The sequence below is a fragment of the Bombina bombina genome, chromosome 2 (assembly GCF_027579735.1).
Source record: "Bombina bombina isolate aBomBom1 chromosome 2, aBomBom1.pri, whole genome shotgun sequence".
NCBI lineage: Eukaryota > Metazoa > Chordata > Amphibia > Anura > Bombinatoridae > Bombina > Bombina bombina.
In genome coordinates this window covers 696,907,915-696,931,491 of record NC_069500.1, presented here as the reverse complement: position 1 = coordinate 696,931,491, position 23,577 = coordinate 696,907,915, and the positions used below count along the sequence as shown (strand labels likewise).

The following is a 23,577-nucleotide window of genomic DNA, read 5'->3' as shown; positions in this document are numbered from 1 at the left end:
CAGGCGCGGCTCAACCCGGTATAGCGTGAGTGAGCCTGGAGCACGACCGCATGGCTAATTAGCATAGCCTGTCAGTCAGTCAATGGGCGTAGCTAGGTCACGGAGTGACAGCGGAGCCTGTGATTAGAGTTATGCCGGGCTGCTACTATACCTATCTCAACTGAGCTTCTTTGTGAGCCCCAAGAGAATCAAAGCTAGTATATCAGGCTTATATTAAATGGTCACATAGGTCTTAAATATGGTCTATTGTGAATAAGTATGTATAATCATATGTGTGCCTAAACATCAGAGCATTTGGTGGGAGCTATCAAAAACCGCTGTGTGCGTGATAATGGGAGGCAGGCAGATTTAGGATAAGACGAACCTAGAGCAACACGGATTTACTGCTTAAAACGTGAATCATTAGAAATTAAAAGATAAAAAATATAAAAAATTAAGAATAACCAAATTAATATTAAACCGTTAGTGAATAAATTAAATTAAATCAATAGCCAGCCTGCATCACAGGCCAAGTAGAGAAAAAAGGGGGGTAGTTGGGTACTGCCATCATGGGTCTTACATGCTCATAAGAGCCACTAGGGTGTAATTTATATGAATGTTAGATCATGCACCACAGATATTATTACGGGGTAATTCTATTTAGAATAGGCACCATAGTAACAGTTTGATGAATGGTATACCATAGTTCAATGGTCTAATACCCCTACAGGTCCTCCCAAATGTAACATGTATAAAACATACTTGTGCCCGAGAAGGTCACTCGTACAGTAGGATCTCAATACAGATATCATTGACCCCCTGTATACATATGGCAATCAAGTTGAGTTAGAGAGACACAATCAAAAGAGGGCACGCTACAGGTAGCTCCAATGCATTTATACATATGTCTATATATGTATACATATGTATTTATGTGTTTATATGTGTATATATATCTGCAAATACACATATACACATAAAATACATAAATACATACAATCATGGCCAAAAATATTGGCACCTCTGCCTTTCTGTCACATAATGCACCACTTTACATGTCTTTACATGTCTAGGGTAATTAACCTTAGGTTTCACAAACTATCTTTCCCCATTGATTAAAGCGACAGCCAACTATAGACTCTTCTGTAGGTCAGTGCAAATGTTCACATATTACCCCAACTTATTTTGATAAGGGGAAGTGGCAGCTGCTGTAAGTCAGTGTGTTTTGGGTAAGCCATCTGCATTACCATGATTGTTTTATACTGTATAATTAAATAGCTATACAAACTAAAACCGTTGAATTATTCATAATTTATTTTTGTTTAGTTAAGCACTTTAGAGGTTTGTTATCAAAACACTTAATGTCATTTTCCACTTAATTAAACAGTAGTATGTAGTATAATCTCTAATACCTTAGACAGATATGTCCATAAACACAAACCTAGGCATCTGTTTGTTTCTTGAAATAAAGCTTAAACTTCACATGTCCATTTATGTCTTGAGAACTACCCGTGATGAGGTAAAGGGATAACATAAATAGCTTCAAATTTAGGATAAAATCTTTGTAGACTTACTATCTCCAAAATGCTGTTATAATTTTTTTGGACATCATTTTTTAATATTCTATTTAATTCAGCAGAAGTTTTACATGAAAGCTCTGTTTATCACATATACAAACTCTAATAGCACTCTTATTGAGATCTGGAGTAATGAGGCATTTGAAAAGTTTAAGTGAAAGCTATTTACATTTATATTAAATCTAAGATTAAGTGCATGTTTATGCCTAAATAATCCTTAGAAAAAGATTCCTCGATGTTTGATAAGGACGACTCCAACTGCTATATTGATGGATATTGGCAATTCTCCGCAATCAAGAAGAGTAGTTTTATTCATCACTGGAACATACATTTTTTTTAAACCAAACCATGTAAAACATTTCCAACCCCCCCCCCCTTTAAAAACAAACAAACATAGGGCCAGATTACAAGTGGAGCGGTATTTAATGCTCCCGCTCTAACTCCAGGAGAAGTAAACTTTTCGCGCGCATTGGCCTGTTGTTTTACAATTTGAAAGAAAACAGTTTTTGCTCACGTGCTAACCCATAGAAGTCAATAAAGCAAAAAAAGTTGAAAAAACACCCTACTATACAAACATTTTACTTTTAACTGGTATTATGTGTGCTACTCTGCAAACATTCAAAGTTTACTTCTGATGGTGTTTAAGCACGAGAAAAAGTACTAAATAATGCACCACTTATAATCTAGCCTATAATGTTTTGTGTTATTTATCTAAGATATTAAACTGTATTTTCATTTGTACATGTAACCCTTGGTTTGTTCCGAGGTTTCTTTCCTGAAGGAACTGTTGCAAAATTAATCTGGGTAAAATGAGCCTTCTCAATGTAAATAAAAGGGAAGTCAATTGGGAAATTTGCCTAAATGACCTCAACAGATCATAACAAAACAGTTCACTTTATGCTGACATAATGACCATAGCTAGCCTTGTTTTATCCAGAAGCAGACTCAGGTTGGCTCCTACAAATAGGGCAAGTGATGGGTGGAGTTTGGGTGTCTAAAAACAAGCAGCTAGATTACAAGTTTTGTCGGTAAGGCTGTGCGGTGCTAACAAGCCTTTTTTTCTTACTGCTCACTTAAGCTCACTTATCGCTCACTTAAGCCAATGCTGTTCCAATCAGCCAATAGAATGCAAGCTCAATCCTATTGGCTGATTGCATCAGCCAATAGGATTTTTCCTACCTTAATTCCAATTGGCTGATAGGATTCTATCAGCCAATCGGAATTGAAGAGACGCCATCTTGGATGACGTCACTTAAAGGAACCTTCATTCTTCAGTCGCCGTTGGATGGAAGAGGATGCTCCGCGTCGGATGTCTTCAAGATGGACCTGCTCTGCTCCGGATGGAAGAAGATAGAAGATGCCGCCTGGATGAAGACTTCTGCCGCTTGGAGGACCTTTTCTGGCCGGATCGGATGAAGACTTTTGCCCCTCTGGATGTTCACTTGTGCCCGGCTGGGTGAAGACGGCTCAAGGTAGGGTGATCTTCAAGGGGGTAGTGTTAGTTTTTATAAGGGGGGATTGGGTGGGTTTTAGAGTAGGGTTGGGAGTGTGGGTGGTGAGTTTTAATGTTGGGGGGGGGTATTGTATTTTTTTTTACAGGTAAAAGAGCTGATTACTTTGGGGCAATGCCCCGCAAAAGGCCCTTTTAAGGGCTATTTGTAATTTAGTATAGGGTAGGGAATTTTATTATTTTGGGGGGCTTTTTTATTTTATTAGGGAATTAGATTAGGTGTAATTAGTTTAAAAAAATTGTAATTCTTTTTTTATTTTCTGTAATTTAGTGGGTTTTTTTTTTTGTATTTTAGTTTATTTAATTTAATTGTATTTAATTGTAGTTAATTGTAGGTAATTTATGTAATTGATTTAATGATAGTGTAGTGTTAGGTGTAATTGTAATTTAGGTTAGGATTTATTTTACAGGTAAATTTGTACTTATTTTAACTAGGAAGTTATTAAATAGTTAATAACTATTTAATAACTATTGTACCTAGTTAAAATAAATACAAAGTTGCCTGTAAAATAAAAATAAATCCTAAGATAGCTACAATGTAACTATTAGTTATATTGTAGCTAGCTTAGGGTTTATTTTATCGGTAAGTATTTAGTTTTAAATAGGATTAATTTATTTAATAGTAGTAAATTTATTTTGTTTTATTTAAATTATATTTAAGTTAGGGGGTGTTAGGGTTAGGGTTAGACTTAGGTTTAGGGGTTAATACATTTAATATAGTAGCGGCGACGTTGGGGGCGGCAGATTAGGGGTTAATAAATGTAGGTAGGTGTTGGCGATGTTAGTGACGGCAGATAAGGGGTTAATAAAATTTAACTAGTGTTTGCGAGGCAGGAGTGCAGCAGTTTAGGGGTTAATAAATTGATTAAAGTGGCGGCGATGTCCGGTCGGCAGATTAGGGGTTAAACATTTTAGTTAAGTGTTTCCGATGTGGGGGGGGGCTCGGTTTAGGGGTTAATAGGTAGTTTATGGGTGTTAGTGTACTTTTAGCACTTAGTTAAGAGCTTTATGTTCCGGCGTTAGCCGATAAAACTCTTAACTACTGACTTTTAAATGCGGTAGGAGTCTTGCCAGGAGAGGGTCTACCACTCACTTTTTCAGGTGATCGTAAATTAGGAAAATCCCATTAAAAAGATAGTATATGCAATTGACGTAAGAGGATTTGCGATAAGCTAAAATCGCAGGAAAAAAAGTGAGCGGTAGACCCTCTCCTGCCTGACTCGTAATACCAGCGGGCATTAAAAAGCAGCGTTGGGACCCCTCAATGCTGCTTTTTAAGGCTAACATAAGACTCGTAATCTAGGCAAAGGTGTTTGTTTAATGTTTAAACTTTACTGATATGTTATCCTGTAGCAGAACACTAAGAATAGCTTGTCATTAAGTGTTCCTTCAGGTGTGATTCATATTCCTCTTTAATTCTTGTGCAAAAAATATCTTAATAGTGTCTCACACATTTTCAGATGGTTATGTATACAATTGAAGTGAATTCACCTAGAGAACAATAGTTAATTGTATTATGATCCACTTTTGGTTGTACTGTAACTGTTGTTAATGTTAATGGTGTCAAATGAACCACAGTAAAATAAAGGCTATTTGTAAGTGTTCCTGTTTATGCTCCACTTAAAGAGATATATTTTTTTATTGTTTAAAAAGATAGCTATTCCCTGTATTACCCATTCCCCAGTTTTGCATAACCAACAATATTTACACTTTTTACCTCTGTGATTACCTTGTATCTAAGCCGCTTCAGACTGCCCCCTTATCTCAGTTCTTTTGACAGATTTGCATTTTAGCCAATCAGTGCTGGCTCATAAATAACTCCACAGGAGTGGGCACAATGTTATCCATATGGCACACATGAACTAGCACTATCTAACTGTAACAAACCTGTCAAAAAGCAGTGAGATAAGAGGTGGCTTTCAAGGACTTAGAAATTAGCATCTGGGCCTACCTAGTTTTAACTTTCAACAAAGAATACCAAAAGAACAAAGCAAATTTGATGATAAAAATAAATTGGTAAGTTGTTTAAAATTGCATGCCCTATCTGAATCATGAAAGTTTAATTTTGACTTGACTATCCCTTTAACCTTTCCAATCCTTTCTATGTCCCATACAATTGTATCTATTCCAAATTTATGCTTCTTAGTCCTATTTTTATGCCATATTTTTATTTATGTCTGACTGGATTGCCATTTTTGCAAATATTAAAAAAATTTAAATTAACAATGCAAATTATTACATTGAAAATCTGTTAAAGATGCTTACCTCAGTGACAGCAAAACTTCTTTTCCCACAAGGCACTACTTTATACCACTTGTCATGTAACATGTCCATGAATCCACTTGACTTATACTGACTGACCAATTCTGATATATTTGATGTCAGAGGAGAGTTAGGGGGAAGACCAATCCCATATCCTGTTTAATAATAATAAAAAAAAACCTTATATAAATTGTCTTTATGTATAAATATAATATACTACCACCCTTCAAATATGTTATAAGGAAAATTATGTTCACTTTTAACATAAGGTATCTTTAATTGACAGGGTCTTATTAAATATATATATATATATATATATATATATATATATATATATATATATATCACCCTTTTAAAAATTAAAATAAATAAAGTATTGGTATGTATTTAACTAATGTAATAATATTGATAACACATTACTGTTGACAATAAACAGAAAACACAAAAACAATGTCATATGAAAAAGAAGTATTTAAACATTAAAATATTTTTACATGAAAAAAGGAAATTTATGCTTACCTGATAAATTGATTTCTTCTACGATACGACAAGTATACAGATTCATCCTTTACTTGTGGGATATTATCCTCCTGCTAACAGAAAGTGGCAAAGAGCACCACAGCAGAGCTGTCTATATAGCTCCTCCCTTGACTCCACCCCCCAGTCATTCGACCAAAGGTATAGGAAGAAAAAGGAGAAACTAAAAGGTGCAGAGTTTACTGAAGTTTTAAACAAAAAATAATATAATCTTTCTTAAATTGACAGGGAGGGCCGTGGACTCGTCGTATCGTAGAAGAAATCAATTTATCAGATAAGTATAAATTTCCTTTTCTTCTACAAGATACGACGAGTCCACGGATTCATCCTTTACTTGTGGGATACAATACCAAAGCTACAGGATACGGATGAACGGGAGGGACAAGACAGATACCTAAACAGAAGGCACCACTGCTTGAAGAACTTTTCTCCCAAAAATAGCCTCAGAAGAAGCAAAAGTATCAAATTTGGAAAATTTGGAAAAGGTATGAAGGGAAGACCAAGTCGCAGCCTTACAAATCTGTTCAACAGAAGCATCATTTTTAAAAGCCCATGTGGAAGCCACCGCTCTAGTAGAATGAGCTGTAATCTTTTCAGGAGGCTGCTGTCCAGCAGTCTCGTATGCCAAACGGATGATGCTTTTCAGCCAAAAAGAAAGAGAGAGGTAGCCGTAGATTTTCTACCCCTACGCTTTCCAGAATAGACAACAAATAGAGAAGATGTTTGACGGAAATCCTTGGTCGCTTGCAAGTAAAATTTCAAGGCACGAACCACGTCCAAGTTATGTAACAGACGCTCCTTCTTAGAAGAAGGGCTAGGACACAGAGAAGGAACAACAATTTCCTGATTAATATTCTTATTTGAAATAACCTTAGGAAGGAATCCAGGTTTAGTGCGCAAAACCACCTTATCAGAATGGAATATAAGATAAGGCAAGTCGCATTGTAAGGCAGATAGCTCAGAAACTCTTTGAGCAGGAGAGATAGCAACTAAAAACAGAACTTTCCAAGATAGAAGTTTAATATCTATGCAATGCATGGGTTCAAATGGAACCCCTTGAAGAACACTAAGAACTAAATTCAAACTCCATGGCAGAGCAACAGGTTTAAACACAGGCTTGATTCTAACCAAAGCCTGACAAAACGACTGAATGTCTGGGACATCTGCCAGATGCTTGTGTAGTAAGATAGACAAAGCAGAAATCTATCCCTTTAAGGAACTAGCTGATAACCCCTTCTCTAATCCTTCTTGGAGAAAGGACAAAATCCTAGGAATACTAATCTTACTCCATGAATAGCCTTTGGATTTGCACCAATAAAGATATTTACGCCATATCTTATGGTAAATTTTCCTAGTGACAGGCTTTTGAGCCTGAATCAAGGTATCAATGACCGACTCAGAGAATCCCCGCTTAGATAAAATCAAGCGTTCAATCATCAGGCAGTCAGTTTCAGAGAAATTAGATTTGGATGTTGAAGCGGACCCTAAATGAGAAGGTCCTGTCTCAGTGGCAGTTTCCATGGTGGCAGAGATGACATTTCCACCAGAACTGCATACCAAGTCCTGCGTGGCCACGCAGGCGCTATCAAGATTACCAAAGCCCTCTCCTGTTTGATTCTTGCAATCAGACGAGGTAGGAGAGGAAAAGGAGGAAACACATAAGCCAGGTTGAACGACCAAGGTACTGCTAGAGCATCTATCAGTACTGCTTGAGGATCCCTTGATCTGGACCCGTAACAAGGAGGTTTGGCATTCTGACGAGATGCCATCAGATCCAATTCCGGTGTGCCCCATTGATGAATCAATGCCGCAAACACCTCCGGATGGAGCTCCCACTCCCCCGGATGAAAAGTCTGACAACTTAGAAAATCCGCTTCCCAGTTCTCCACTCCTGGGATATAGATTGCTGATAGATGGCAAGAGTGAGTCTCTGCCTATCGAATTATCTTGGAAACCTCCATCATCGCTAGAGAACTCTTTGTTCCCCCTTGATGATTGATATATGCTACAGTCGTTATATTGTCCGACTGGAATCTTATGAATTTGGCCGAAGCCAGCTGAGGCCACGCTTGAAGCGCGTTGAATATTGCTCTTAGTTCCAGAATATTTATTGGTAGTATGGACTCCTCCTGAGTCAACACACCCTGAGCCTTCAGGGAATTCCAGACTGCACCCCAGCCCAAGAGGCTGGCATCCATCATCACTATGACCCATGCTGGCCTGTGGAAACACATTCCCTGGGACAGATGATCCTGTGACAACCACTAATGAAGAGAGTCTCTGGTCTCAAGATCCAGATTTATCCACGGAGATAAATTCGCATAATCCCCATTCCACTGTCTGAGCATGCACAACTGCAGTGGTCTGAGATGTAAGCGAGCAAACGGAACTATGTCCATTGCCGCTACCATTAACCCAATGACCTCCATACACTGTGCCACTGATGGCCGAGGAATGGAATGAAGTGCTTGGCAAGTAGTTAGGATCTTTGATTTTCTGACCTCTGTCAGAAAAATTTTCATGTCTACCGAGTCTATCAGAGTTCCTAGGAATGGAACTTTTCTCAGAGGAACTAGTGAACTCTTTTTTATGTTCACCTTCCACCCGTGAGTCCTTAGAAAAGCCAACACAATGTCCGTGTGAGATTTGGCTAGATGGTAAGTTGACGCCTGAATCAAAATATCGTCCAGATAGGGCGCCACTGCTATGCCCCGTGTCCTTAGAACCGCCAGAAGGGACCCTTGCACCTTTGTGAAGATTCTGGGAGCTGTCGCCAACCTGGAAGGAAGGGCCACAAACTGGTAGTGTTTGTCCAGGAAGGCAAACCTGAGAAACGGGTGATGATCTCTGTGGATAGGAATGTGAAAATACGCATCCTTTAAGTCCACGGTAGTCATATATTGACCCTCCTGGATCATTGGTAAAATAGTTCGAATGGTCTCCATCTTGAATGATGGGACTCTGATAAATTTGTTTAGGTATTTGAGATCTAAAATCGGTCTGAATGTTCCCTCTTTTTTGGGAACCACGAACAGATTTGAGTAAAATCCCTGCCCCTGTTCTAGTTTTTGAACTGGACAGATTACACCCATGGTATATAGGTCTTTTACACAGCGTAAGAACGCCTCTCTTTTTGTCTGGTCTACAGACAAACGTGAAAGATGAAATCTCCCTCTTGGGAGAAAATCCTTGAATTCTAATCGATACCCCTGGGTCACGATTTCTAATGTCCAGGGATCCTGAACGTCCCTTGCCCAAGCCTGAGCAAAGAGAGAAAGTCTGCCCCCTACTAGATCCGGTCCCGGATTGGGGGCTGCCCCTTCATGCTGTCTTGGTAGCAGCAGCGGGCTTCTTGGCCTGTTTACCTTTATTCCAGGTCTGGTTAGGTCTGGATAGGAATGAAAATTATTTTGTTTGGCCCTCATTTTAACCGTCTTGTCCTGAGGAACAGCATGACCTTTACCCCCAGTAATGTTGGAAATGATCTCCTTTAGTTCAGGCCCGAATAGGGTCTTACCTTTGAAAGGAATAGCTAACAGCTTAGACTTTGATGACACATCAGCAAACCAAGACTTAAGCCATAACGCTCTACGCGCTAAAATGGCAAAGCCTGCATTCTTTGCCGCTAATTTAGCCATTTGAAAAGCGGCATCTGTAATAAAAGAATTAGCTAGCTTGAGAGCCTTAATTCTATCCAAAATATCATCTAATGGGGTCTCAACCTTAAGAGATTCCTCTAGAGCCTCAAACTAAAAAGCTGCTGCAGTATTTACTGGAACAATGCACGCTATAGGTTGTAGAAGAAAACCCTGATGAATAAACAATTTCTTTAACAGACCCTCTAATTTTTTATTCATAGGATCTTTGAAAGCACAACTGTCCTCAATAGGTATAGTTGTATGCTTAGCCAGGGTAGAAATAGCTCCCTCCACCTTAGAGACCGTCTGCCAGGAATCCCGAATGGTGTCAGAAATGGGAAACATTTTCTTAAAAGTAGGAGGGGGAGAGAACAGAATACCTGGTCTATCCCATTCCTTAGTAACAATGTCAGAAATCCTTCTAGGGACTGGAAAAACATTAGTGTAAGAAGGAACCTCTAGATATTTATCCATTTTACACAATTTCTCTGGTGGAATTACAATAGGGTCACAATCATCCAGAGTTGCTAAAACCTCCCGGAGTAACAAGCGGAGGTGTTCAAGCTTAAATTTCAAGGCTGTCACATCAGAGTCTGTTAGAGGGGACATCTTTCCTGAGTCTGAAAGCTCTCCCTCAGACAGTAAATCCCCCACCCCCAATTCAGAACACTGTGAGGGTACATTGGAGATGGCCAATAAAGCGTCAGAAGGCTCAGCATTTACTCTAACACCTGACCTACTGCGCTTACCCTGTAAACCTGGCAGTTTAGACAATACCTCTGTAAGGATAGTAGACATTACTTCAGCCATATCCTGCAGGGTAAAAGAATTAGGCGCACTAGAAGTACTTGGTGTCGCTTGAGCGGGCGTTCAAGGTTGTGACACTTGGGGAGAATTAGATGGCATAACCTGATTCTCTTCAGACTGAGAATCATCAGTCATACTTTTATCAGCTAAAATATGTTCTTTGCAATGTAAGGCCCTTTCAGTACATGAGGGACACATTTGAAGTGGGGGTTCCACAGTGGTTTCTAAACACAAGGAACATTGGCTTTACTCAATGTTAGACATGTTAATACAGACTAGTAATGACCACAAACAGGCTTGAAAACACTTTATTTAGTGAAAAAAATTAATCTGAAAAACAGTACTGCACCTTTAAGAGAAAAAAAGCATACAAATTTTCCAAAACTGCTTTAAAATGATAAAATTACCCCAATTTTAGGATATATGTGTCTTATCTTGCCAGCTAAGATTGCACCACAAGAAAAGGAATACTTAACCCTTAATGACAAAAACGTTATTCAAAAAAACTTTATGATTAACCAAAAAAAAAACTGCACCTGTGGCGCCTACCTGCCCTCAGGGGTCTGTAAAACCAGTTTAACACTTCTATTAGGCCCAATCTTCCTTTGAGGCCCACCGGACCGGGAGCTTGCTGCTTGCATGGGGAATTCAACTGCGCAACTGAGGCGCGAAAATAGGCCCCGCCCATCTACATCGATGTCTCACAGCCTAGCAAAAAAAACGATACAAAGCGGTCTAAAACCTAGCCATGTGGGTTTCAATATACCCAGGTCTAAAATAAGCCATGTGCACCCTCCAGCCATTATAATAAAAACATTTGCTTCACACAAAAAAAGTTAATTGTCCTCCAAACATAAAATTGTTTGCCCAACAAAACATTATGCCATCAGTGTCAACCATTTTTTCAGCCCAACATACAGGTCCCAGTAATACCCTACTCTTTCACATTAGGATTACTGCTTACACCTTCCCTTATGGGAATACTGTCAGCCAATTCTGAAATAACACAGTCTCTCCAGAAAAAAATGACTGAACATACCTCAATGCTTGTAGCATGAAAAACGTTCCTCACGCTGAAGTTTCTTAAGTACTCCTCAGCCATTCTGTGGGAACTTCTCTGGATCTTAGTGACAACTGCTAAGATCATCAGTCTCCAGGCAGAAATCTTCATCCATCTGCTGCCTGGGAAAAAATAGCACTCACTGGTACCATTTAAAATAAAAAAAGTCTTGCTTGAAGAAAATAAAAAACTATAATTTTATCATCTCTATCACTTTACCCTTCCTATTACTTAGAGTAGGCAAAGAGAATGACTGGGGGTGGAGTCAAGGGAGGAGCTATATAGACAGCTCTGCTGTGGTGCTCTTTGCCACTTCCTGTTAGCAGGAGGATAATATCCCACAAGTAAAGGATGAATCCGTGGACTCGTCGTATCTTGTAGAAGAAAAGTTATTTTGATTTTGAACCTATTAGGATGTACAACTGGGCTTCCATGTAATTGTTCGCTGGATGATATGCAAATCTCTTTGTTTGCTTTATTTATGGTACAGGAACATGTATTTTACAAAAAAACAAAAAAATTTTTTTTTTACAGAAGATTATGGGGTCAATTTATTATAGTGCGAGCAGACATGATATGTAGCATATCATGTCCACTGCACATCGATAAATGCCGACACCGTACAGCATTTATCATTGCACCAGCAGTTCTTGTGAACTGCTGGTGCAATACCGCCCCCTGCAGATTTGCGGCCAATCGGCCACTAGCAGGGGGTGTCAATCAACCCGATCGTATTCGATTGGGTTGATTTCTATCCGCCACCTCAGAGTAGGCAGACAGGTTATGGACCAGAGGTCATTAGACCGCTGCTTCATAACTTCTGTTTCCGACAAGCCTGAAGGCTCGCCAGAAACACGGGGCATTAAGCTCCGTACGGAGCTTGATAAATTGACCCCAATAATTTGTATGTCTATTTAACCCCTTTTTAATCAATCTAAATAACCAATGTTTAACAAAATAACAAGAACAGCTATTTAATATAAATATAGATTTCAGAGACTGTTCAAGTAAAACACAGAACAATGCAATGGTTCAGCCTGTAGATCATATGACAGAAATTTCAGTTAATTCTGTATAATGAATAGTTTGTATAAGGGAAGATTTAAGGAAAAAGACAAATTAGAGTATCAGGTCTTGAAGCTCAAGTAAAGGATAAAGGCTTATATGAGAAAACATTTAGATAATGAGCATATTAGATTCAAGTAGAAATTTATAGCAGAGATAGAAACGTTTATAACTAGGAGACAATTCTACAATATAGAGACAGCCATACTGCCAATATTTGTGTATCTGAAGGTCAAGGATCGACTGTGAGTTGAATTTTAAGTACAGCAACTTATACCATGTGGTCCTGATTTACTGTATTTTTTTTTTTTTTAAATTAAAGGAATTCAGTTGATATATTTATATACAAAATAACGTGACAAGATGCAATTTTTCTTCATAAATAAAGGTTATTCTATTAAAAAACCCGTGTGTTTTTATGTCAAAATAAATTGAATAAATACTTCATGGTAGCAAAGGGACCAATTTACTGCTAGTTTGTGGATACAATGCTATGAAACAATGAATATAGGTTGTTTTAATACATTAGGTTTAACACAAGGTTATTTAAATGTACAGGATCAGCCAGTTTATATACGTTTAGCTTTTCTCACAATGATCTGCAGATATAGGGTTCAGCAGATATAGGGCTCCATTTACCAAGCTGCGATAGCAACTTCAGAGCCTCAGGTTTGTGTAAGCGAACCTACAACATTTGTTAAGTACTTAACCTTTCTGCCACCTAAAGTGTGGCAGATTTCAATCATCTTAATCAGATCCTTTTGGATGATTGACAGACCATTCTTAAGTGCATTAACCGTCTGTGAGCCGGGGCGGCATTGTTAAATGCGGGGAGCGTATTGCTGAGTGCTCGGTGTTCCTCGTCCACCCGGCTGATGAAAAATGGAGTGCAAAGAATACATTAATTTCACACATTGAGCTCCATGTACTAAGCAACGTAAGTTGCCTTGGAGTCCTTGTGGGACAGGTTCACACAATGCTTCGCACAATGTAAGAAGCAGCAGTCATCAGAACGCTGCTTCTAACAATCTCTGCCACCTCTGAGTCAGCGGAGAGAAATCATCCTGAACACGCTCACTCGTGCTGATTGACAGACCATTCTTTCGCGTGATTAGCTGCTCGAAGAATGCGGCGGCATTACTCACTTGAGTATTTAATAGTACATAAAGGCAGTGGAAGAACAGGTCTGCTGCCCATAGGCCACAAAGCCGTGCGGACAGCTTCTCAAGTTGAGAAATTTGTTTGCATGGTGTTTGATACATGGGGCCCAATGAGCACACATAGAACTTATCCAAATCACAAAGTAATCCAAAGCCTAGACAGGAAAGGATTTTTTTTTAAATCTATGTTAGTATATATAAAAAGGATTACATTATTTTATTCAAATATATTTATTGTTAGTACTTTCAAATAATTCAATTTAATTAAATAACTTAAAAATACAAAGGCATTCCTAATATTCAGATTTTATCAAACCATTTTTTTTCAGAGATTTTTTCACAATCTGGTATTACAAGTGGAAATATTTTAAATAAAGCATGTTAACACATTTTTAGCATACCCTATACTTTTAATGGATAGCTCAGGAGGGATAATAGCTTGCTCACTGCACTTGTATTATAACGGGCGAGTTGTGTAGTGCTTGAGCAAAATAAAAAATACTGTTGTAAAATCTATTTCATTTTGAAGGAACATTAAATACTAAATACATATGAGTGCAAAAATGAAGTGCTATGTATGGCACTCAAGTGATGTTAATGTATAACAGTGCTATTATTTTTGTGCACAAGTGAGGCATACAGAAAGAAAAACCTTGTTAGTGAGGTGCAGCCATATTCCACCTAAGAGTTATGGGGGAAACCAGATGTGGACTCCTTGCTCAATGTGTCTAAAATGATATGGCTCTACCTCACTGACGAGGACCAAAGAACATTGAAACGATTGTCTGGAGTTGAAATTTCCCTTGTTCAGAGGAGAATTGCCTGGTATTTTTTGGGTTGGACTGAACTTGTTAGGTAGGTTCAGACTGATATGGGTTGGACTGACCTTGTTAGGTAGGTTCAGACTGATATACTTCAGGAAAGTTCTCCTATGTGGAAATCACAATTGGGCTAAAAGAGGCTACTCCCAGGTGATAATCAGCCCCAGAACAAGACAATGAGCTGCTGTTCATTCCTGGCTGGTTACTTCTCTTTGTGTATGTATGTGCAAAAATGAGGAACTGACTCCGGGCATTGTAGAGAGTCAGCCAAAACTAGCGACTGTGATGAAGGACAACTAGAAAATCTCTTTGAAATTCACAGTTTTTGAGTTGCAATGTTTCAGCCTCTCCAGTGACATATTAATTTTATAACCAGGTATAAAGAATGTAGGCCTTTTTCTTTAGGAAATTACTAAAGGGTAATCGTTCTTTTAAATAGTAACATTTATATGATATAAATTGTTTAAAAATGTTATGGGCTGTAGGCCATGGCTGGAGCTGAGAAGGATGAGGTTGGGTTTTGGGCATGTAGAGAAAATAGCTAGGGGATCCCACATTTCACTTTGGGGAACCAGGACATTTAGGCCTAGATTACGAGTGGAGCGCAATATTGCGCTTTCACAAGCTCAATATTTGTGCTCCACTCAGTAATACCAGCGCATGTAAATGTGAGCTGGTATTACAAGTAAGGCGCAATGTGTGCTTCCATAGGCTCCAATGGGAGTCTCGTTTTCATGCTGTGAGATATGGCAAACCACCTAGCACAACACAGGGGGTAATTTGCGCAGAGTTTGGCAGCAAAATAAAAATATATATGAATATATACATACTGTATATATTTATGTGTTTATATGTGTATATACACATATATTTTTAACACATAAATATATATGTAAATAAGCATATACAGTAAAAACACAGTCCCCATTCCCCTTTATGTAAAGGCACTTTTAGTGCCGTTGTTTTTTAAACACTGCTTCATGCAGTTTTTTATTACAATAATAAAAATGCTCATATTTATTATTTATCTTAAACTACTGTCCACTTTATTTAGGCGGCAATTGAGGCAACTTTTTAACATTACCAGAGATCTGGCCTCTGGTTAAATGCACTTAGCACAAAGTGAAACTGCGGGATTGCGGGAGCATTAACCAGTCACTTGTAATTGCTGGTTATTTAACATGCGCTCGTAAATTGGAAAATTTTCCCCTTTACAGGCGCAAGTAATATGGCGCTTCACTGGTAATCTACCGCTTATAAGGTATAGATATTTGCAGACCTTTTACATTTCTAAGAGTGTATTGGGAGTAAGTGTCATGCTAACCTGGTGTCTGTATCTAAACAGGCTAGAGAGGAATCAGGAATGGGCTTTGGCATAGTTGAGTTAGGCATGCAGGGATGGGCTCTGGGCAGGCAGGATGCATGGCTTAGTGGTCCAAGGTTTCACTTTGTTAAACTGGTAAAACTAGGACATTTATAAGGTAGATAGAGATGTGAGAATTACAGCAAAGCAGTGCTAGCAAACCAGGACAATTCAGAAAAGCTTTGGAGGATTGTGATGTATTAGCAAACCTTTGCAGCATTTTAAAGGCATGATAAAAAAATGCAAAAAAAAAATCTATATAGATCACATTGCAACATGGCAAGTCAAATGTCTTGCGGACCTGATCCGACAGTGCAGATCAGGTCCGCAAGACCTAGCTGAATGCGGAGAGCAATACGCTCTCCGTATTCAGAATTGCACAAGCAGCTCACAAGAGCTTGATAGATAGGCCCCATTGTATATAGCTTTCAGTGTAAACATTCTTTTTTACATTCTGTAAAATAACTCACAGACTTGGCTGATTTTTTTATTTTTTTTATTTGTTTTTGTATAGAGCACATACAGTACGTGTACTAGGGTTTGAGGATAAGTACCATATAATCTTTAGATTAATAGATTCAGAGATTGAAACTGTTTTCCACAGTTGTCTCTCTGTGTTCCTGTAGGAATATTAAAAAAAAAAGCTTTTGTGATGTTCAGAAAATACTTGGAGAGCTAAAGAGGTTAAATTCATTACAAGGCGAAAACCAATTTGCTAGGCCTCTTGAGGCCAATCCCAAGAACATTTTTTTCATTAAAATTGCACAATAGATTAATACATGTCACACCTTTCATGTCCTACACTGGCAGACAAATTCAGATATAAACACTGTTTTTTTTAATATATAGTTAAATCAAGGACTAACAAAAATAAAAAAGGTCAAAAAAGAAATCAAATTATTTAACACTTAAAACATGTATGACTAATTGTCTTTTTTTAACTAGTTTGCCTATAATTTTGTATATTCTTTCTCATTTGTAGATCTATAAAATACTATTTTTTTTTCTTCTTCAGAGAAATATAGCTGTCTCAATTGGAGCAATTATTATTATTTTTTTAAAGTTAGTAAAATATTCATAGTGCCATTTGGCTAGCATGACTATTGGATAAGAGGTGGAAATGTCACTTTATGGGTAGATTTATCAAAACCCTCAGCAAGCATTTAACATTGTACAAGCATTTCTAGTGAAATACTTGTGCAATGCCCCCCCCCTGCACATTTGCGGCCAATTGGCCACTAGTAGGGGGTGTCAATCATCCTGATCGTATCTGATCGGGATGATTGCAGTCCGCAACCTCAGAGGTGGCGGATGAGTTAAGGACCGTTGATTCTTAACTTATGTTTCCGGCGAGCCAGAAACATCAGGCGGAGCAAGCGGCATCCGCTGCTTGATAAATCTAGCCCCATGAGTTTAAGGCTAGCTTTTCAAGAACGGTAAAAATCACTTTAATGAAAAAATGAAAAAAAAACATGGAGTTTCATGTCCAATTATTTTTATTCATAAAATAGTAAGTAACCTTACTGATGTTGGACTCACATATGTACGATTTTATAAACCAGAACAAATAAGTATTCTAAGTGACTGAATATTTTTGGAGATATTCTCTTCAATAGCTTTTTTCTAGGTGGAAGTGCGCCCCTAGGGTCCATATCCATTTTTTGTGATATTACCTTCTTCTGTGTTACTTATAATATACTTTATGGTAATAAAAATTACCAACCAGCTTTGTTGTTTTAGCAAAGTTTTAATGACCATCCATATTTATTTTTTGGTCTCTTTATTAAGATAAAAACAGAAAATACAGGAAATATGTACACAAAATATAAACTCCCCCACAATTTTCAGAACAAAATGGCTAATCAGGCAAAAGTCAGTATTTAGTGTGACCTCCCTTGGCATTAAGCACATCTTGAACTCTTTTGCTGAGACAGTCCTGAAGTTTTCTGAAGTAATCTTCTGTTATATTATACCAGGCTTCTTTCAGCGCTTCCAAGAGTTCTTATTTAGATTTAGGTTGTCTTATTTCTTTCTCTTCCCAGGTGATCCCATACTGCCTTTATTATATTCAGGTCTGGACTCTGTGGAGGCCAGTCCACCATGACTGTCATTGTTTTATCAGCTGCTTTTCTCTCCAAATATAATTTCATTACATTATCAGTGTGCTTTGAAACGTTAACATGCTGAAAAATAAAACCATTCCCAATCAGGCACTTTTAAGAAGGAATGGAATGATGAATTAAAACCTGTCTGTACTTTTAAGCATTCATGATCCCATCGTCAACACTACTGGCAGAAATTCAGCCCCAAATCAGGACAGATGCTTCACCATGTTTTCAATGAAGGCCGTAAGCACTCATTCTTCCATCTCTCTCCAACTTTTCTTCTCACATATTGTCGATAATTGGACCAAAAAAACTCAAACTTGGATCAGTCACTCTTTTCCACTGATCTTCATTACATTCTTTGTGAGATTTAGAATATCTTAGCCTTTTCACCCTGTTAACCTTCCAAAAAAGTGTTTTCTTGGCTGCTACCCTTCCACAAAGGCCATTCCTGATCAAGTTTCTTCAGACTGTAGAAAGGTCAATTTGGCATCCTGATAAAGGTGCCAGATGCTGAGCCAGGTCCTTGCTGGACTTCTTCCGGTCTCTCAAAGAATAAACTCTGAGAAACTTTGCATCAGATTTTGAACGTTTTCTTGGCCTTCCATTCCTTTTTTTTATCCCTGACCTCTCCTGATTCTTCAAATTTCTTTATAACAGCTTAAATACTACATATTGAGTATCCAGTTTATTTGCTGATTTCCCTTTGAGAGTGGCCTTGCTGATGCAAAAGTATGATTTTATGTCTGTCAAATTCTGTGAGCTTTGGCATTATTAATGGAATGATATGATTTAAACTTGGTCTTTTTAGGAAGCTTCCAATGAAATAAACTCATACCACATGTGTATGTAATGTTCAAGCATGTCTTGCACAAACCTGGTGCAATATACCTTTTCACAGCAGTCATTTTGAAAGGAAATAGTAGGACAAATACAGGTGTTAGCAATGACATTAATTACAGTTCCATTCCATAAAGGTTTACTAGAGTCAGGTTCCTTCTATTGCTCAAGTGTAAGGGGAGGTCAAAATAAATACTTGCAACTTACAGAAGGTGTTTTTTTCAGATTTTTACAGTTTTTTAATACTGCATACAAATATCCAGTATTGTTTGGTTGTATTCTAATAAAGAGACTGAGAATAATTATATATGGTCATTATACCATTGATAAAACAACAAACCTAATGGCGGCCTAAGACTTTTGCACAGTACTGTCTGTATATGCGAGAGTGCTATTGGAATTCTTTTACAACTTAGCGTGCTGTTTCTGTGTTGTTGGGCGCACTGTATATAGGCTATGCAGGTGCTCTGTTTTAGCACTGGTGCACAATTATTGTAATAATTCAAGCATGCTATGTGTTATGTTAGCACAGGGGCAGTTGTTGTTCTTTCTATGGGGTATATTTATTATAGTGTAAGCGGGCATGATACAATGTAGCGTATTATGTCCGCTGCACATTGATAAATGCCAACAGCATATACTGTCTGCATTTATCATTGTACCAGCAGTTCTTGTGAACTGCTGGTGCAATGCCACCCCCTGCATATTTGTGGCCAATCGGCCGCTAGCAGGGGGTGTCAATCAACCTGATCGTATTCGATTGGGTTGATTTCTGTACGTGGCATCGGAGCAGGCAGACAGGTTATGGAGCAGCGGTCTATTTCTGGTGCTGTTTCAGCCCCTATGAATTATCTGTCTGCCTGTTACAGCCATAGGCTATCGTAGTGACTGAAAGTTACCATCCATCAATCTCTTGATAGCAGTATTCTTGTCTGTGGGATTTTCTGCCTATCATTCCACCTGAAGCTGGGATAAGAAGACCATGGGCCAGGTAATTGGAGTGATAGGTGGGATCTCTCTGCAGGCCTGATAGTTATATTACATAAGCAAGGTCTCTAAAAGGCAGAAATGTCAAGGCAGAAAGGGGTTTGTGCTATCCAAGCTTTTCTAAAGCAGCACAAAGAAGCAGGCAATGTTGAGAAATGTAGGTGCAATGGTCCGCCAAGGAAACATTACAGCAGATGAAAGACACATTATGCTTACTTTCTTTCACAATCAGAACATGTCCAGCAGTGCCATCAGCTCAAAATTGGCAGAAACGAATGGGACCCTAGTTAACCCATCTACTGTTTGTAGAATTATGTTAATATGTGGTCTTGATGGAAAATTGTCTGCCAAAAAACCCTACCTCTGGTGTGGAAACAAGGCCAAGTGACTCAACTATGCAAGAAAACACAGGAACTGGGTTACAGTAACATGACAGCAGGTGTGTGTAGCAGAAGGCAGTTTGTTCACCAAAGGGCTGGAGAGTGGTACAAGAATGAGTGTCTGCAGGCAACAGTGAAGTATGGTGGAGGTTCTTGCAAGTTGGTGAAAGTTTCTTGCAAATGGAGTTGGGGATTTGGTCAGAATTAATGTTCTCCTCACTGATGACAAGTACAAGCAGAAAATGTATTCATCATGCAGTACCATCAAGGAGGCCTCTGATTGACCCAAAATGTTTTTCTGCAACATGAGAATGACCCCAAACATACAGCCAAAGTCATTAAGAACTATATTCAGCTTAAAGAAGAACAAAGTGTCCTGGAAGTGATGGTATGGCCCCCAGAGAGTATAAGTACAATCGGACAAGATACGATGTAGCGTATCATGTCCGCTGCACATCAATAAATGCCGATAGCATACGTAGTCTGCATATATCACTGCACAAGCAGTTCACCAAAACTGCTTGGGCAATACCACCCCTTGCAGATTCGTGGACAGTCGGCCACTAGCAGGCGGTGTCAATCAACCAGATCGTATTTGATCAGGTTGATTTTTGTCTGCCCCCTCAGTGCAGGTGGACAAGTTATTGAGCAGCGGTCTTTCAGGTCCTTCAGGCTCGCCGGAAACAAGGGGCATCAAGCTCCATTTGGAGCTTGACAATTCGGCCCCTAGATCTCAACATTATCTAATCAGTCTGGGATTTACACTAAGAGATAGAAGCAACTGAGGCTGCTTAAATCTACTGTGTTTAGTTATCCAAGATGTACATATAATAACTGATGCTATTTTGAAGGCAAAGGGTGGTAACACCAAATATTGATTTAATTTACATTTTTCTTCTGTTCTGTTCGCTCACTTTGCATTTTGTTAATTGATAAAAAATAAACTATTAACATTTCTATTTTTAAAAACCATTCTAACTTTACAGCATTTTTTCACATATGTCACAGAAACAGTGTATTATTGGGAATAAAATGCTTTTATGCAAAATTGAAATGCATTGTTCATTTAAATTTTTATGTCCCCTTTTAAAGAACAATTGACTATTGATCTAGCTTTATTTGCTTGGCAGATCCAAAGCTATAAAAGCAGATTATAATGATGTCACTCAAATATGCTTCCATGTTAATAACATCATGTTCAGAAAAAAAACTAACAGGCAAAGTTCCTGTGTTTCCATTTGTCCATATGGACTTTCACTATTGTGAAAATGTGATGCTTTTCAGAACAAAGATATTTCAAGTTATTTTTTATCTTGACTAGGAACATTTATATAATACATTTAGTACTCTCATCCAAATGCATATTTTGTAATAAAGACAGAGGTGTAACAAATGCTTAAAGGGGCAGTGAACACAAGAATTGTTGTTGTTTAAAAAGATAGATAATCCCTTAATTACCCATTCCCCAGTTTTCCATAACCAACATAGTCACCTAGATTACGAGTTTGGCGTTATGAGTGAAAAAACAGCTTCATTTTCCCTAACACTGCTATTACAAGTATTGTCGGTATAGGTGTACCGCACACCTTTTAGTCAGTCACACAACGTCAGTATCGCACTTTTAAAAATGTCCTTTTTTTAGCGCCGGTATTACGAGTTTGCCTGGGAGGCTAAAAAGTGAGCGGTACACCCTATACCGAGAAGATTCTACCGCCATCTGAAAGTCAGTAGTTAGGAGTTTTACGTTACAAAGCTGTAACATAAAACTCATAACTAAAGTGTTACAAAGTACACTAACACCCATAAACTACCTATTAACCCCTAAACTGAGGCCCTCCCGCATCACAAACAATATAATATACTTATTAACTCCTAATCTGCCGCTCCGGACATCGCCGCCACTATTAACATTTATTAACCCCTATTCCTCCGCTCCCCAACATCATCGCCACTATAATACACCTATTAACCCCTAAACCGCAAGCCCCCCACAATGAAATATATTTAAATAAACTATTAACCCCTAAACCTAACGACCCCCAAACTTTATATTAAAATTACAAATTCCCTATATTAAATTAAATAAAAACTTACCTGTCAAATTACAAAAAATAATTTTAAACTAACAATTAAACTAATATAATTACCAATAAAAAAAACTAAACTACACATTAAAAAAAATCCTAACACTACTCTAAGAATTACAAAGTAACTAAATGCAAAAATTAATTTTAAACTAACAATTAAACTAATATAATTATGAAACTACAATTAAACTAACTACCAATTAAAAAACCTAAACTACACATTAAAAAAAATCCTAACACTACTCTAAAAATTACAAAGTAACTAATTACTAAAAAATATAACTAAATTACAAAAAATATAAAAAACTAACGGCTAGATTTAGAGTTTTGTCGGTAAGGACCCGCGTAGCTAACGCCGGTTTTTTTCTGGCCGCACCATAAAAATAACTCTGGTATTGAGAGTCCACATAAAGGCTGCGTTAGGCTCCAAAAAAGGAGCGTAGAGCATATTTAACGCAGCTTCAACTCTCGATACCAGAGCTGCTTATGCAAGCGGCCAGCCTCAAAAACGTGCTTGTGCACGATTCCCCCATAGGAAACAATGGGGCTGTTTGAGCTGAAAAAAAACCTAACACCTGCAAAAAAGCCGCGTTCAGCTCCTAACGCAGCCCCATTGTTTGCTATGCGTAAACACTTCCTACGTCTGCACCTAACACCCTAACATGTACCCCGAGTCTAAACACCCCTAACCTTACACTTATTAACCCCTATTCTGCCGCCCCCGCTATCGCTGACCCCTGCATATTATTATTAACCCCTAATCTACCGCTCCGGACACCGTCGCTACTTACATTATCCCTATGTACCCCTAATCTGCTGCCCTAACATCGCCGACCCCTATATTATATTAATTAACCCCTAATCTGCCCCGCACAACGTCACCTCCACCTGCCTACACTTATTAACCCCTAATCTGCCGAGCGGACCTGAGCGCTACTATAATAAAGTTATTAACCCCTAATCCGCCTCACTAACCCTATAATAAATAGTATTAACCCCTAATCTGCCCTCCCTAACATCGCCGACACCTAACTTCAATTATTAACCCCTAAACTGCCGACCGGAGCTCACCGCTATTCTAATAAATGTATTAACCCCTAAAGCTAAGTCTAACCCTAACACTAACACCCCCCTAAGTTAAATATAATTTACATCTAACGAAATTAATTAACTCTTATTAAATAAATTATTCCTATTTAAAGCTAAATACTTACCTGTAAAATAAATCCTAATATAGCTACAATATAAATTATAATTACATTGTAGCTATTTTAGGATTAATATTTATTTTACAGGCAACTTTGTAATTATTTTAACCAGGTACAATAGCTATTAAATAGTTAAGAACTATTTAATAGTTACCTACTTAAAATAATTACAAAATTACCTGTCAAATAAA

At 38.1% G+C, this 23,577-nt stretch overlaps 1 protein-coding gene across 1 annotated transcript in view; it reads right to left on the bottom strand.

Annotated features, from left to right (window-relative positions):
* The window catches only part of GRIN3A (glutamate ionotropic receptor NMDA type subunit 3A), a 754,984-nt gene that overhangs the window by 112,944 nt on the left and 618,463 nt on the right, over positions 1-23,577 (bottom strand). Inside the window, exon 6 of the mRNA XM_053702674.1 lies at positions 5,332-5,483. Within this exon, the coding sequence (XP_053558649.1) occupies positions 5,332-5,483 (152 nt within the window). The remainder of the gene's footprint in view (positions 1-5,331; positions 5,484-23,577) is intronic.